The sequence below is a fragment of the Platalea leucorodia genome, assembly GCF_965183815.1.
Source record: "Platalea leucorodia genome assembly, chromosome: 11".
Taxonomy (NCBI): domain Eukaryota; kingdom Metazoa; phylum Chordata; class Aves; order Pelecaniformes; family Threskiornithidae; genus Platalea; species Platalea leucorodia.
The window spans coordinates 24,317,568-24,332,353 of NC_138833.1; the positions used below are offsets into that span (position 1 = coordinate 24,317,568).

At 43.3% G+C, this 14,786-nt stretch overlaps 1 protein-coding gene across 1 annotated transcript in view; it reads left to right on the plus strand.

Moving 5' to 3' along the window:
- The window catches only part of HTR4 (5-hydroxytryptamine receptor 4), a 97,389-nt gene that overhangs the window by 24,731 nt on the left and 57,872 nt on the right, over positions 1-14,786 (plus strand). Inside the window, exon 4 of the mRNA XM_082324288.1 lies at positions 13,845-13,998. Coding sequence (XP_082180414.1) covers positions 13,845-13,998 — 154 coding nt within the window. The remainder of the gene's footprint in view (positions 1-13,844; positions 13,999-14,786) is intronic.

Sequence of the window (14,786 nt, forward strand, 5' to 3'; positions counted from 1 at the left end):
AATCCTAAATAATTTATGGCAAAATATTGTTTTACTGTTGTCTGCAGTTTTTCAGGGTAAATGGCAGAACTTTCCATACAGAATCGCAAGAATTTGTAACAGGATAAATACTTAGAAGAAAACATTTTGACCAGCTATTCTAATAAGCAATATTTAGAGCTTTCATTTGAGTTCTGTGCAGAGGTTTCAATACTTTTAAAAATGCTATTACTTAGTATTACTAATATGGCCAAAATAATGACATCATCATCATCACAATTGATACATAAATAGCATCTTTCATCCAAAGAGTCTATACCCAGCCAGACTTCAAAAGATACGTGATTAATGTCTCCATTGATGGGCAGCACTCCTTTTCTGCATGAGAGTGGGGCACCGGCACATGCACTATTGTATCCAGGGAGAAGCTGATGTGCAACAGCTACAGCGCGTTTCCTTATCTGGAAGTTTAAATGGCTGGAACACAAATAGGAAGCTCATTATCTTAAAAATGCTGACAAATTGCCACTTTGAGCCAATTACTAGTAAAGCAGATGTTAGGCACTGCGCTCTGGATGTGGCCTTGTTATATAAAATGTTGGGATTTGATTCTCCAGGCTCTTAATTAAACATGGGGGTCATGTAGAGAAGGGGACAGGAAGGGAAAGTATTGTTTTCCCCCCTCCCCTTCATGCCCTGATCTCTGACACCCGCAGAGGATGGGGACCCCCCATATGGCGTACACAGGAGGGAAACTCCCCCCTTTCTCCTGCCTATGCCACCCTTTGCCATGTTATGAGCTCTTGCTCCTGCTGTCTGTCCCCGTCAGTCCCATGCTTCTGGGACAGCCTCACCTGGGGGTGGCAAAGGGGTTGAGGGCAGCCTTGGGACTATGGCTGTCAAAATGCGTGGCTCAGAGTTAATTTTTTAGGGATCCAGAACAGAGATCACAGTTTTGTACAGGAAGTTTTCTTTATGTAAACAGACCTGAGGCAGAGTTTGCAAGCACCCATCTTGGTAGAAGGAACTGGAAATGGAAAAAAAAAAAACCAACAAACAAAACCCCCCTAAACCGAGATGGGTTAGATTATTCTGTACTAAATGAAACATTAAGAGCAGAGTGTGAACACCTGGAGAGGACTAGAGCTCTGCTCTTCTTTCTATGCTCTTTTATCCTCTGTCCCAGGGAGTCTTGAATTTTCTCTGCCAGATGCAGAGCTGCCGTAGCAAAGGGTGAGCGTTGCTGCCTACAGTAACGCATAGATGGTTCCCCTTATTGTGGACAGAGGGAAATGGGGACCCCCAGTCCACCCCCCGATCCCAAGCCAATGCTTTAAACACTGGAATACTACACAAAGAGGAGAACAGCTGTCTTGAAAGAAAGCAGGAGCTATAGCTGTGTTTTGGAGGAGACTAATTCTCTAAGCTTCTTCCATGTGTCTTCTGAGAAGGTTTTGGGAAGGTGCAGCACCCCCTGCACTGGGGTCTGCGGGTGACAGGCACTGCGCTTGAATGAGTCCCATATCAGCGTCACTCCATTTAAGTGGTTCAGCCTTCTGTGATAAAATTATCCTACTTTTAAAGATTTCTGCTTACTGACTGTGTATTTGAACCTGTTGCTTGTCCAGAAACATTCTTCCTGTTTCTTCAGGATTAGAAAGATTCTTTAAAGTAGAAGGAAAAATAGACACACACACACACAGAGGCTAAAAAAATCCAACATCCACCAATCTTGGTGCCAAACTGATTGGAAAAAAGTGTTTATGGCTCTGAATTTGAAGGAGCTGGAGATCATCTTAAGTGTCACAGCAAAAAGTTTTTTTCAGAAAATGCCTATAAACTTCTTCCTTATGAATGCATTGAGAGAGAGAAATCCCCCAATATTTGCCATCCCCCCAGTATTTGCCATGTTAGACTAAACAGCAGTCAAATTGCTTGAAAAGAAGCTGAGGGTGAATTCATTACTGAGTGATGGGTGTGCTGAACTCCTCTGCAAGTTCAGGGGTGAGGGAGCAGAGCTGCACTGTCTGGGATACAGAAACACAGCAGCAATTTTTGACAGCTGACAAACCTGAAGTTGCCAGATGTCAGGGAATTATTTCAGGACACACAAATGCTCTTTTCTCTTTCGCATGTGATTACCATACATGTGCTGTTCTTTGCCTTCAGGCAGAGCAAGGGGAAGAGAAAAGGTTTTCCAAGCTGGTGGCTGGATGCAGGCTGACATGGATAATTATCGCAGCCTTTATCGTTTGCTTGGTGCATTCATGCTGAAGAATGACGCCTCTGCAGAATAGCGGCAGAGCTGATCTAAATTTTAGGTAATTCTCTGGTGCTGTTTTTTTCTCGTTTCTCTTCTCAAAATGGCTTTATTGAGTGCTTATTAGAGCAGCGACCACCACACACACCACCATTAGCAGAGCACTAACAGCAACATCCCTGAGACAGGCTGCTCCTCTCCAAAGGCACTTGAATTTGCCATAGAAACTCTTCTCTATCGTCTAATCTCTGCAGGGCATATAGAGCTCTCCTAGCCATTCAGTCTTGGTGTAGAAGTTCATCTTGGATGCTATTTTGACTCCATGGGTAATCATTTGGAGCTTTGCCACTGGCATGAAAAAAGCCAGGATTTCATCTTAGACATTTCAAAACGTATATTTCTTCTCCCAGTACAAGAAGGCATAATTATGTCTGTGTTTGCTGAAAGTGTCAGCTGAAAGAGAAAGCCCAAGATCTCTCTGTCTCATGTAAAGAGAATTCCAAGTCAACTGCATGGCTTTCATCACCTTCTGTTTAATCAGACACCTCAGTATTAATCTGATAGAGTCCCAAGACTACGGGCTTCTGGGTTCTCCCAGCACCAAATGTCAAGTTCAGACTACCCACCATCGTGCTTGAGACAGACCAAGGTGCCTCCTGTAGCAGTGGACTAGCTCTCCTGAACTGCTGTAAATTAAAATATTATGGAGGTGGGTCAGTCCCTAATCATCCTCCTCTCTTAAAGCTGTATTTCTTCCTCTGATTGATTGACTGACTGATTAACATGATTTTAAAAATACAACTTAGTAGGACTCCAGTAGGGTACTGTAGCCATCACTGAAGTGGTTTAACATCCACATGGACATCATCCTTGAGCACAGAAACAGTCCTAACCTGACCAGGAATTTCTGTGCTAATTCATGAGCTCTTTCGTGTCCCAAAGAGTCTATTAAAAAGACTTTCTTTCTTCCTGAATTACCACTGTATATGTTATTTTGCATTTCTGCAGTGCTTGCTCACTGGCATGGTCTGGCAGCCTGATTAGGTAAATCAGAATAAAAGGATTGCTTTCCACCACACACGCAGCAGACTCTGATGCCTGCAGATCCAAAACCCGATACTCCTTACCTGTCAGCACTGTCAGGTCTAAACATTAACAAAGACCAAGGACATTATCTTTTTTTCATATTGGGCCTGTTTAATAAACCATTTTCTGATTGAAATGAAGCATGAGGTCTTTCCCTCCATCTCTCAGAGGTGGTATTTGGGTGGAAGAAGACAGCGAGAACATAGACATTTTGGTTTTGGCCCTTACCACATCCGTAAGGACGTGCCATGGTCTCTTCCTTGCTGCGTTGTGGGGGATATTACACTTGTGCCATGTCCTGCCGCAGGTCACCTGGTGCTAGTGACAGTCCCACTTCACTCCTGTGTCCTTTTTGCAGAGATTAATTGACTTTTGCTGCCATGAAGTTGGCTGCTGTTCCAAACCTCCTCGGCAAGCAGGACAACAGGGATTTTCAACACAGCTTGGGTGGAGTGGTGGATACAGAATGATAGATCCGTTTTCCCTGCCAAAAGAAGGCTAAACCTCAGCTTTTAAATCTGCCCTTTTCTCCTTCCCAATGTGCCAGCCCCTTGCTGTGACTGTCCTGGGAGCATCACTTCCAGGTGTGTTTTGGTCTGTGATCATCGTGAGAAGGGCAAGGAAAAAATTTTGACCTCACTTCACATCTGTGCTGGAGATGAAAAGTGAAAATATCCAGACGTCAGTCACATTTGAATAGATACGAGTACAAAAATTTTCTAAATTCCACCTATTTCTTGAGCACTTCGCCAATTTTTAAAATCCTCTTCCTTTTGCAGACTAAACTCAAAAAGTTGTGATGTTCCTGGTGCATATTAGTTAAAATGTGGGTACCTGACAGCGCAGTCTAATAGAGATTAATGACTTGACAGAGTAACCATCCTCTAACCCAAATGAGCAGTGTACCCAACACATGCTCTTCACAGCAAGGATTTAACGTGCTAGCAAAGCCTCCTAATTTCCATCTACTGCACCAAATTTTCCTTTTGGGACTTGGACTACAGACTTTCAAAGCATATCTTGTCCTGTGCAAACATTAGTTGAGATTTGAAAAGACTTCCAGACAGTTTATTTTTTGTCGTATTCTGCAGTCATGTCCAAGCAACTCTCAGGTCAGCTCAAAGTACTCACTCTGACATGAGTAAAAGCAAAGTGTCTTCCTTTTCCCCTCTCGCCTGCAAAGCCTCAGACCTAGGCTTTAAAGGTTGCTGGCAGAAGCTTGAATTTCTGTAACAATTTGTGATTGGTTTGGGGTTGTTTTTTTCCACAGCGAGAACTGACTCCCAAACCATGCTAAGAGGACAGAAGGGATGAGGAGATAGTGGTGGATGGCCCTGGGAAGATCAGAGCAGGTAGATGAATGCCTGGGTCTGTGCAGGGAAGGATGACGCAGCCCGTGGTGGAGCTGTTCTCCGTCACCGCTGCTTCACGCGTCCTGGCGGCTGGGTTGGAGGAGCACTGGCAGCACTGCTTCCTTCACAGTGTTTTATTTAATTTTTGCTAGCTGTTGCCCTTCCGTTCATTCAGACTTTATGGGAGTATGCTTTTTCTAGCTGGTGTTTTTTCTGTGATTCATATATTTTCTGCCTTCTATTTTATTTCAGGGCACACAACTGTGGGTTTTTTTTAAAGAAACTAGGTGGTTAATCTAATCTTCAGGACTCAGTTTGGAAAGTCATTCTGTTCAACATTCTCAGAAAGTGTTGCTTGAAAATACTTTTATCTGATAATATCTTGTATCTATTTCCATTACTGCCTCTGGGGAAAAAAAAAACATTCAGGCTTTAATTCTCAAAGGCATTTGAGAAAATCTGGAGAAATCGCCACAGGATAAACTGATCTTACGAGTCAGACACAGGGAGCAAAGTACTGCAGAGACTTAGAGACATTCTCAGTCTTATCTGAAAAAGTGTTTTTCCAAGGTATCAGAGGTACCTCAGGGCTCACCGAATCCAAATTTTGCTGTCACTGGGTTATGCTTTTTCATCATCTCTTTGGTATTCTAATATAAAATAAAGATTTAGCCTTGAATTATTTATTTATTGCATGTTTTATGCATCTCTATCCATTCTTTGTGCCTGTGCAATAAAACTAATTGCACTGCATGTAAATAGACCAAGTGGCTATGATAGAGTCTCCAGATACAGTTAACCTGTCAGGAAAGGCAATTTTCTTTTCCAGTATTTGCAGTACAATTTGCAATACAATTATTTCTCAAAGTCTTGGGGGAAAAAAAAAAAAAACAGCAGAGAAACAAACAGGTTCGAAATGTCTGTATTCTTGGGCTTAGATGCACACCTGGCACCTCTGCTCTTCATGCAGCCAGAGCATCCTGCACCCTCTCTCCGCTTCCTCCAGCTCTCCTGTCTGCATCCCAGCCCATGAAGCATTCCTCCAAGTCTACGTCTCTGCTGGGCACTAGGTACACTGTTTGCCTGGCGTGTTCAAAACATTTGCAGATTTGCTATGTAACATGCAACAAAACAGACCTAACTCTGTGTTTGTATATTCAACACTAATCTTACTGGAATTCAAACATACCACATAATGACTGCTAAATAAAGGCTAAAGCAAAGCAGATGTATCTGAAGAGTGTTGGAGCACCAGAGTGACAGATGCTCGTTGCACCATTTACAAACATTAATTAACATTAATGTACTGTTCAGACATCAAATTAGCACAATCCCTTGAGAGAGACAATGTTTTAGAGATTCCCAAACGCCAGTGCTCTGCAGTGGCAGTCCGTCTGCAGAAGCAGCCCTCTCCCTGCGTGGGGTGGGAAGGCGCGCAGGTTTGAGAGCACATGCAGGGGGCACAGGAGTGGCTTGGTTCGGGTGGTCGCCAGCTCTGCCCGCCCTGCCTGCTGCCCCATGTTTCGGGATTCTGCATCACATCAGTCTCCATGCTCGTCTTTTTTGCTTGGTGTTACCACCAACGCAGCCGAGGCACAGGGGGATTGACTGGCTTGCCAAAGGATGCTTGGGCCATGGTGGGGCTTGAGGTCGGGACCATGATGTCTTTCTCAAGGACAGGGAGAAAGCAGCTGCGCCCAGCTGTGCTCTGTGAAACATCTGCTGGCTGGCCAGGGGCAGGGGGAGGTTATTTGTGGGGAGACTTACTAGGTTTTAAATAGCTGTCAGTAAGTAATGATTAGGCAGTCAGCAATCTGATTATATGGAACAAATTCCAACTATAGTTTTGAACCCAGCAATAAATCCCCTGTGCCCTTTTCAGTTGGAAAGTTGTCTGATCTCGTACAGGTCCCATGTGCTTAGGTGGAGGAACAGAGAGGCAGCACGGGAAGGAGCTGAGCAAGGGCAAATGGAGACCCTCCATGAGGGCTGCGAGACGCAACACCTAAGTGCAGAGTTATCCCTGTCGGCGCTCAGCTCGGCAAGAAAACTAACATGGGATTTGCAGAATTCAGGTCCGAGAGCATTAAGAAAACTAACGGAGCAGATGGTCATGGAACAGCCTGGGGGATGCACTGTCCTTTATTAATCTTTACAAACCCTCTAGAAATATGGTAATTTATTTTGCCACTGTTGCTGCCAATAACCCTCCACACACACTGACCTGCATGGGGACCATGAAGCAGTCCTCTATCTCTGGCATCATACATTTGTTTGTATTACTAGCTAAATTTATCCAGTTCCAATTAACTGTTCTCTTTAGCATTTTTCTCAGTGTAATTATCTCAACACCAGCAGGCCGTTGTTTTTCTAATAAGAATTTAATTTTGTTAGATGTAATCATTTTAGGACATTTTTTTTCTGGACCAGCGATGCATAACTTTGTTTTATTTGGCACAGTCAGAGACCATAGTTTATTTGCTCATTGGGAAAAAGGAAAAGAGAAAGAGCTGTTCTCTCAAAAACAAAGTAAAAATCTGGTTATGTGGAGGCCAGAATCTGGTTTCACTGAAATATCAGCAAATCCAGTAGCGCCGTTTTAATTTTACACAGGCACAAATACACTGAAATCCTGGCTCCTTAGGCTTTGTTGCTTGGTCAGGGTTCAGCGGAAGACTCTGGCCCACTCTGGATTAACTGAGGGAGAGGAGGAGTGTGCAAAACCATGCTCAGATTGGGGTTTTGTGGAGCGCACCAGCATAGAGCTCCAAAAAGACAAAGAATGGGATTTTCCAAGCTAGCCAAATGCTTGTATCTAACTTGTGTCCTGTGAGAAGCAGCAGCTTCTGAAATAAATGTCCTTGTCGCCCGCAAGAGTTTTCCGTCAATACAGTTCAGTATCTTCAGCATCTGAGCTGGCTGCCTGGGGAGGCAGCCCCCGGGAGCCCCTCTGCCGGGCTTAGCCTCCTCCTGGGTGCCGGGGTACGAGCAGAGGCCCCTGTGGTGGCAGCTGGTGGAGTCTGGCTCTCTCCTGTTGTGTCTTTTGGCCTCTCTTTTCTCAGGAAATCAGATATGAATCATTCCCACTTTGGTGTTTGAGGCACAGTTCAGCAGACACGTACAGGCGCAGAGCCTGTGTGGGCACGGTTGTTACACCCTAACGTTAGGAGAGAGCTAATAGCAGCCACAGTTTTCCCACCCTCTTGTCTTGTTTTTTCTAGATTCTTTAAGGGGGGTAAAAAATTATTCAGTATTAGTATTCAGTAAATTTTCCTTAGCTCATTTTGGCCCCAGTGATGATAAAACATATGGTATGTATATAATTTTATATATGCACATGACACCAAATGGTTTTAAATGTGGGCCACCCACAGAACCAGTCTGTTTAGTAAAGGTGGGGGTGTATTTGTCTGTCTGTGATATCTAAGGAGCTTCTTCCAGGCTAGTGTCTACCATGCCCGTAGCTTAAATAACATTGTATTGCAAACAGGAGGATACTTTAATTTTTCTCCGAGGGCAAGGAATTATCTAATGCAGCTAAGTAATTATACTTCTGTAATGCCCAGAAGGCAAGGAAAGAGCAGTGGTGTGGTTAGAGCATCACTGACCCTGAGGCAGGAGCTGTGGACTCCGGGACTGCTCTCCAGAGATGTTCCCAGGGCAGCTTTTACCCCACCACGGGCTTGAGGAGGCAGCTGGATGTCCAGGCTGACGGGTGGCCAGATGTGCTGGCTGCTGTATCACTGCTTGCTTCTCTTTAACCACAGAAACTAGTGTATGTTAACGTTACAGGCCCAGCTGGTTATCTAGATTCTTGGACCCTTGATTTCAGTCTTGACCACAGATCCCAGTCACAACTGGAGTCTCATCGTGTTGGTGCTTGATGAGTATGCGGATAATCACTACCACAAATAGCCGTCCTTGCCATGGGCCACAGCTAACTTATGTTGCTGTCAGATCTAGGTCAGTGGTGTGTTGAAATGCAGCGCTGTTTCTCAGTCCCTCCACTTTCCTTTCTCACCCCCAAGAACCTAGAAGCTGTAAACTTGTAATAACTACAGGTGTCATCACTTAAAAGTTGATGTGCTTTTCAAGAATTGTTTCTTTTTCTGTTTTTTTCCTGGAGGAAAGGCAGGGTATGATACAAGGAGCATGCATACATGCGTGTGCATGTACGTGTAGGATTTTTCACACAGGCAAAACGGCAACAGCAAACACCCATGATTTACAACACTTAAATTTCCACGAAAGCCTTGGACCAGCACGGCAGATTCAGCATTCGGTCGTACAAGGCAAGGATATAACTGAGGTTCATTTTCTGTCTATTTTCTCTTTGGATTCACAGCTTCCCTCCTATCTGCCATCTCCTGTCTTCACATATACACCAGTTTAACATTAGGCAAGCTGTCCATGATCCTGCTGCTGAGGAATGTGATATTATGTCTTCTCTACCCAAAGTGCTGAAGGCTGTTATGTACGAATGTGTTGCTGATGTACTGTTCATAAGGCATTTATATCTGCTTTCTGGTTTTACGTGTAGCACTGACTGTAAAGAGGAGCTCGCCAGCAGGCAAAGCACAAGTCCTGTCGGGAAAGGATAAAACATTTTCCTCTTACAGCTTGTGGACACTGTGTATATGAGGCTCCTCTGTGTGACTGTGGCAGATCCTGCTGGTGATGAATGTAGGAATACAGAGGAAAAATTGCCCCCCAGACTGGGGCACTGAATCATTGAACCTTGAGCGTTTTTTATAGGTTTCATGACCATAATAGAGGTGCACCTGCATCCCCTTGGAGATGCTGGGTCAGTGTTCGTAACACATGAGGTCTCTGGGAATTGATGCACGTGGCACTAATCGGTCCTCCCCACACCCATATCACTGGAACTTCCACTGGAAGACCAGGGAGCATCACATTGGTGTTCCTCAAGACAGGGTCTGGCCACTGCAGTGTTTCTTGGAGCCACCAAGTGATGCTGGGCAGGTCACAAATCCTTGGTAGCCGGACATATCTGCAGTGGCCATAAGAGTTATGGATTTGTTCTTTTGAGCCATCTGTAAAGTGTTAGCACAATTCATTCATGTGGCAAATGTCTGATATGGGAAAGGAAAAGTATTATAATAACCTTTGCTTTATGGAGCTACTTGGAAGATCTACAGCTCCAGGAAGGGATTCTTGTATTTCCCCTTCAGCAAAGAATGTCATAACAGAGGCGGAGGAGAGGATGTGTTTCACATCATTTGCTCTGCTGTAGGTAACGGGGAAGTTAACGTTTTCAAGGAACTGCAGAAACACAGGTCTTGGCTGATAATAGTAAGAATTAATATTTAATTAAACTTGGACATGGTATTAATCATGTGCATGTATTACATTTTATATTCATCCATCACAGTGTCACACCAGTACATAATAGATATTCTTTATGAGCACAGGAAAACAGCTCCAGCTTGAAAGGAAGCAGGAATGTAGAATAAGAAAATGTCTTTATTTCAGCTTTTGACTAAAACTATTGATAATCTTAGAGATATAATTACTTTTCTCTCAGTGAATAAATAGCTGCTTAAATGCCCAAGCCATGACATACATCAAATCACCAGCTACTGCAAAAATTGGTGTGACTTCAACAACTTCTGTTAACATACACAGATTTCTATTTGACTCTCTGGGCCATTGAATGAAAATCCTGCTGAGCTATGGAAAAGTGGACGGTGTGCTTCTCTCCCTTCCTCGCCATCAGCAAAATTGTCACCTACACTCTGATTGCGGAACCTTGTTACCAATAACAGTGTAGGGCAGGAGGAACCCAGCTCGACTTTCTGAACACAAGGGAAGTCATGGTAGTAGCAGTTAGCAAAAATATATATATATATATAATCTTCTGACATGTAAGTGGAAGAAAATTGCTGCTGAATCACTGGGAGGGAAGAAATATGAGAGCTTAAGATGTCATTTTTACAGGCATAATTTTTACTCTAATGGCCTTTAATAGCATGTACAAGTCAGTGTAATGCTGTCAGCTGCAGCAGAGAGAGAAGTACAGAAATGTAATAACTCAAACTGCTTGGAAGAATTGTTTTCCTGCTGTAGTTAATTACCAATGTATCATGGTTTTCCTTTTCTGTTTGCTTATTCAACTTGTGAAATGGTAGCTGGTGTCTTGGCTGTTCTTTCCCATTTATTTATTGAATTTCTTCTTTTGCCCTTTCTGCAAATAAATGTAGTCTCTTGTGACTTGCAGTAACTTGCCGTCAGGCATGTCACAGGAATCCTTTGCTGTCCAGCACTGGGTAGCCCTTTCCAGTAGGTGCCTCTCAGATAATAAACAATTAAATATGCCAGAGAGATCTCCCTTGTGTTTAGAGTCAGAAGAGCATGTAATGCCAAGAGAAGCACCATCTGTCCTAGGAGGAGTCAATAACGTTACTGAAAATACCTGTTTGATTCAAAGGTCAGTTTATTTCCTGGGGGAAGGAAATCTGGAGAACAGGGGAAAATCCAAACGCAATAAGCTCTAGCAACACAGGAGAAGGTTACACAAACACATTGTGGCTGTCGTGAGGAGGGTAGTTATCCTAGGAACAAAGGAAATATTTGTTCTGTCCTCTGAAATCATTAAGATATGGAAATCTGACTGTGATGGTCCTCATTGTCTGATAGACTCAGAAAAATGTAGGTTGGAAAGGACCTCTGGAGGTCTCTGATCCAGCCCTCCTCTCAAAACAGGGCCAAACTCAAACTTAAAGCTCTTTTCCTTTAATTAGGTCACTCAGGGCCTTAGCCAGTTGAGTTTTGCGTATCTTTGAGTCTGGATACCCTTGCTTGTTAAACTCGTGATCCAATGAAGGCAAGCTCCAAAACCAAGTAAATTCTGTTCCTGTAAATGATTCAGCTTCTCCTTCTCCCTCGTGGGAGGGATGCGAGGGCTGTGTTAGTGGGGACAGGAATCGGACCCACTGACTGCCATGGCTGTTAGCTCCACGAGAGGAACATTTCACCCAATGCTGTACAAGCACATTACTGTCAAATATGCCATTTCCTTGAAAGTGAAACTCTTCAGAGGAACAGGCTGATTTTCATGCATACACAAAACCAGAGGAGAATGTAGAAATGATGAAATTGAAATAGTTGAATGCTTGTTTCAACATTTTTCCGCTGTGACATTTTGAATCTTGTTTCAAAGAGACTTTTTAAAAATGTTTTCTTTTGACACTTTGATATTATTTCAACCCTTTGTGTGGAATATATAATCTGATTTTATCAAAATAACACAATTCAGTTGACTCCACATGACTTTTAAAAAAAAAGTCTTAAGAAAATTTGGAAATTCTTAGATTTTTGTGCCTGTTTAGCACAAAACTTTTGGTTCCCACTCATATCTTGATGAAATAAATTGTGTACCTCAAGGACATCTCTCTAATACACACACATAAAGCGTGTGTATATGTGCATTCACATATGTCTTATTTTAATGTGCTGCAGGCATCTCAGGTTAGTGGTCCAGCTTTAGCATGTGTTTGCTAATTTAAAGTCTCTAATCCATGGTTCTACTGACCTCATAAAATTGACTTTTATAGGCATTCAGCAGTGAGGCTCTCTCTACGTACACATTATGCCTTGATGTGAGGCTTGACTCAAAAAAAATCTCTGACAGAGGTCATTCGTTCCCTTTATAAATAGTTTTTGAAATTGTGGCCACTTCTTCAACGCACTGCTCATATGCTATGGGACACCATATTGCATAATTTCTGTGCTTACCAAATCTGGAAACTACATCTACTAGATGACCATTATTAATTCACTAAGAAAATATATTAATCGGGCACATAGCTGAATTATATATTTCATTATTTAGAAGAGCCGAGAATTTATGGGCACTTCTTGTGTCTCTAGACCCCAGTTCCCTGTCGCAGCAGTAGGGACGTCAGTGCTGGCCTGTCTCCACAACGTGTGCTGAAATCCAAAACTCTATAAAGATCGAAAACATTTCATTGGGAACCTGAGACAGACTGACAGGTCAGGACCACCAAAAATCTGCAACAGGATTATATGGTTGCTGATCTGCTATGCTTATGGGCCTACATTAATTTCAGAGCAAGGAGATTTCCAGTTTTAGCTTTGATGCACCTTCCTGATGTAGAAATCTGCTAGCAGGTGGGTAGCACAGGGACCAAACAGACAGAAGAGTTGATTTGGTATCTCTTTGAGAACATATTTTTGGTTCATAGCTGGTTGTTATTTTAAGAGCAGGGACCTGTTGTACTATGAATTTGTTGGATGGATCAGGAGGAGAAAGGAGAGCGCAGGGCACGTCCCCTTGATGGTGAAAAGCCTAGAAGCCCTGTGCAGACATTTGCCTTGTCCTTGTTGCAGAAGGTTAAAGCCCAGCCAGACAAGAGGCTGATTCCTGGGAGGTAGAAAGGGAGCTTGGTTACGGAAAAACACACTTCATTTTACTGACATTCTCACAGCTTTGAAACACTTTGTTAATTTGCAATAACAGCTTTTGCAGTCTTGTCAAAATAAATGTCCATTGCAGTTAGGAAAACCCCAACATTTACTCAGTTAGGGCAGAATGGAAGGAAGGTGGATTCATTCCTCGTGGTAAGGAGGGTGCAGACAGCTTTGTGACTAAATGCAGAGGGAGAGGAGGGCTGAGTATTAAGTCACTCCCTTGCTCTGCGACCTCAGACAGACCGCAGCATTAATCTGTGCCTCATTTTCCCTAGCTGGAAAACAGAAAATACTGGCTTTCCCCTGCAAGGCACTATGAAACCTTATTTACTCATGCTGTGAAAATATCCTGAGCTCCTTGTGTAAGAGGCAGTCAATGGAAATAGACTCTTTTTTTTTCTCTTATTTTGAAGGCAGGAGAAACAAGCTGGAGAAAATGCTTTACAGTTTTATTTTGTGAAGACTCCTTTGGAGTATTTTGTATTAAGTATTATTTTGTATTATAATATTAACTCTATTGCCTTTATAACACATTGTATTAAGTATTCTTTTGTATTATAATATTAACTATATTGCCTTTATAACGCATTTGACCCTTTCATGTCTGCAGACAGTGCACAGTGGCACAGCTAATACAAAATGCAATACACACAAAATTCAAAACAATTTTGAAGTCTCCTTTGATGATGGTTGTTCTCTCACTTTTCTCCTTGCAGGTACTATGCTATCTGCTGCCAGCCTCTGGTTTACAGGAACAAGATGACTCCATTGCGCATCGCTGTAATGCTTGGAGGGTGCTGGGTAATCCCGACATTTATATCTTTCCTCCCTATCATGCAAGGCTGGAACAGCATTGGCATCATTGATCTGGTGAGTAGCTAAGGAGGTACACCAGCCTGGTATCAAATACATTCGGTGCTGTACATTCTTCTTCAAAAAGCAATATTCAGAGAAAAGAAGGCAAGAGAGGCTGAAGGAGAAACTTCTTTGTTATTGATGCACAGGGGCTGCTGAATTTCTGGAGGGTGTCTTTAAGGGGGTTTGAAACGACTCTGTCCTGGAAGGACTGTCACAAAGACAGTGGTGGCTCTGGGAGATTTTACCTGTGTCTACTATTCAGTTCAGTGAGTAGTCCTTTGAAAACACGCCAAGCCCCAGCTGGCTCCCAACAGGCACCTCGGGAGTCCTTGGTTCCTCTTGGCCTCTGCAGCTCTTGGGGAGTGCTGGCCACTGCTGCCTGAGCCCGAGATTCCTTGCCATGCTAGCGATATTTGGAGAGCTGGGAAACCAAGACTTCCCCGGAAGGGATGATGCTTTGGGCCATTCCCATCAATAACACCTGTCTTGGTGTGAGCCTTGAAGGTAGGGGAGAAGATGAAGTTTCCCCCAGTGCAAGTCATTTCAGCAGTTTTCCCCGCTACAGTCTGGCTTCACTTGCGGGATCCGGTTTGCAGGGGAAGGAGTTAAGAGCTGCAAATCTGCTCTCCTTCCAGTCTGGAGATGCAGGAAAAAAAAATGGCAAACTGTGAAAACACCTTATTTAGAAGAGCTTGTTTAAAGAGATGTGGCATCTTCTATGCCACAGTCATAGCCTCAGTCAAGGCTCAGTCAAGGAGCTATGAATACTTTTGGCTCATGGAGAGTACCAGGTGCAAGCT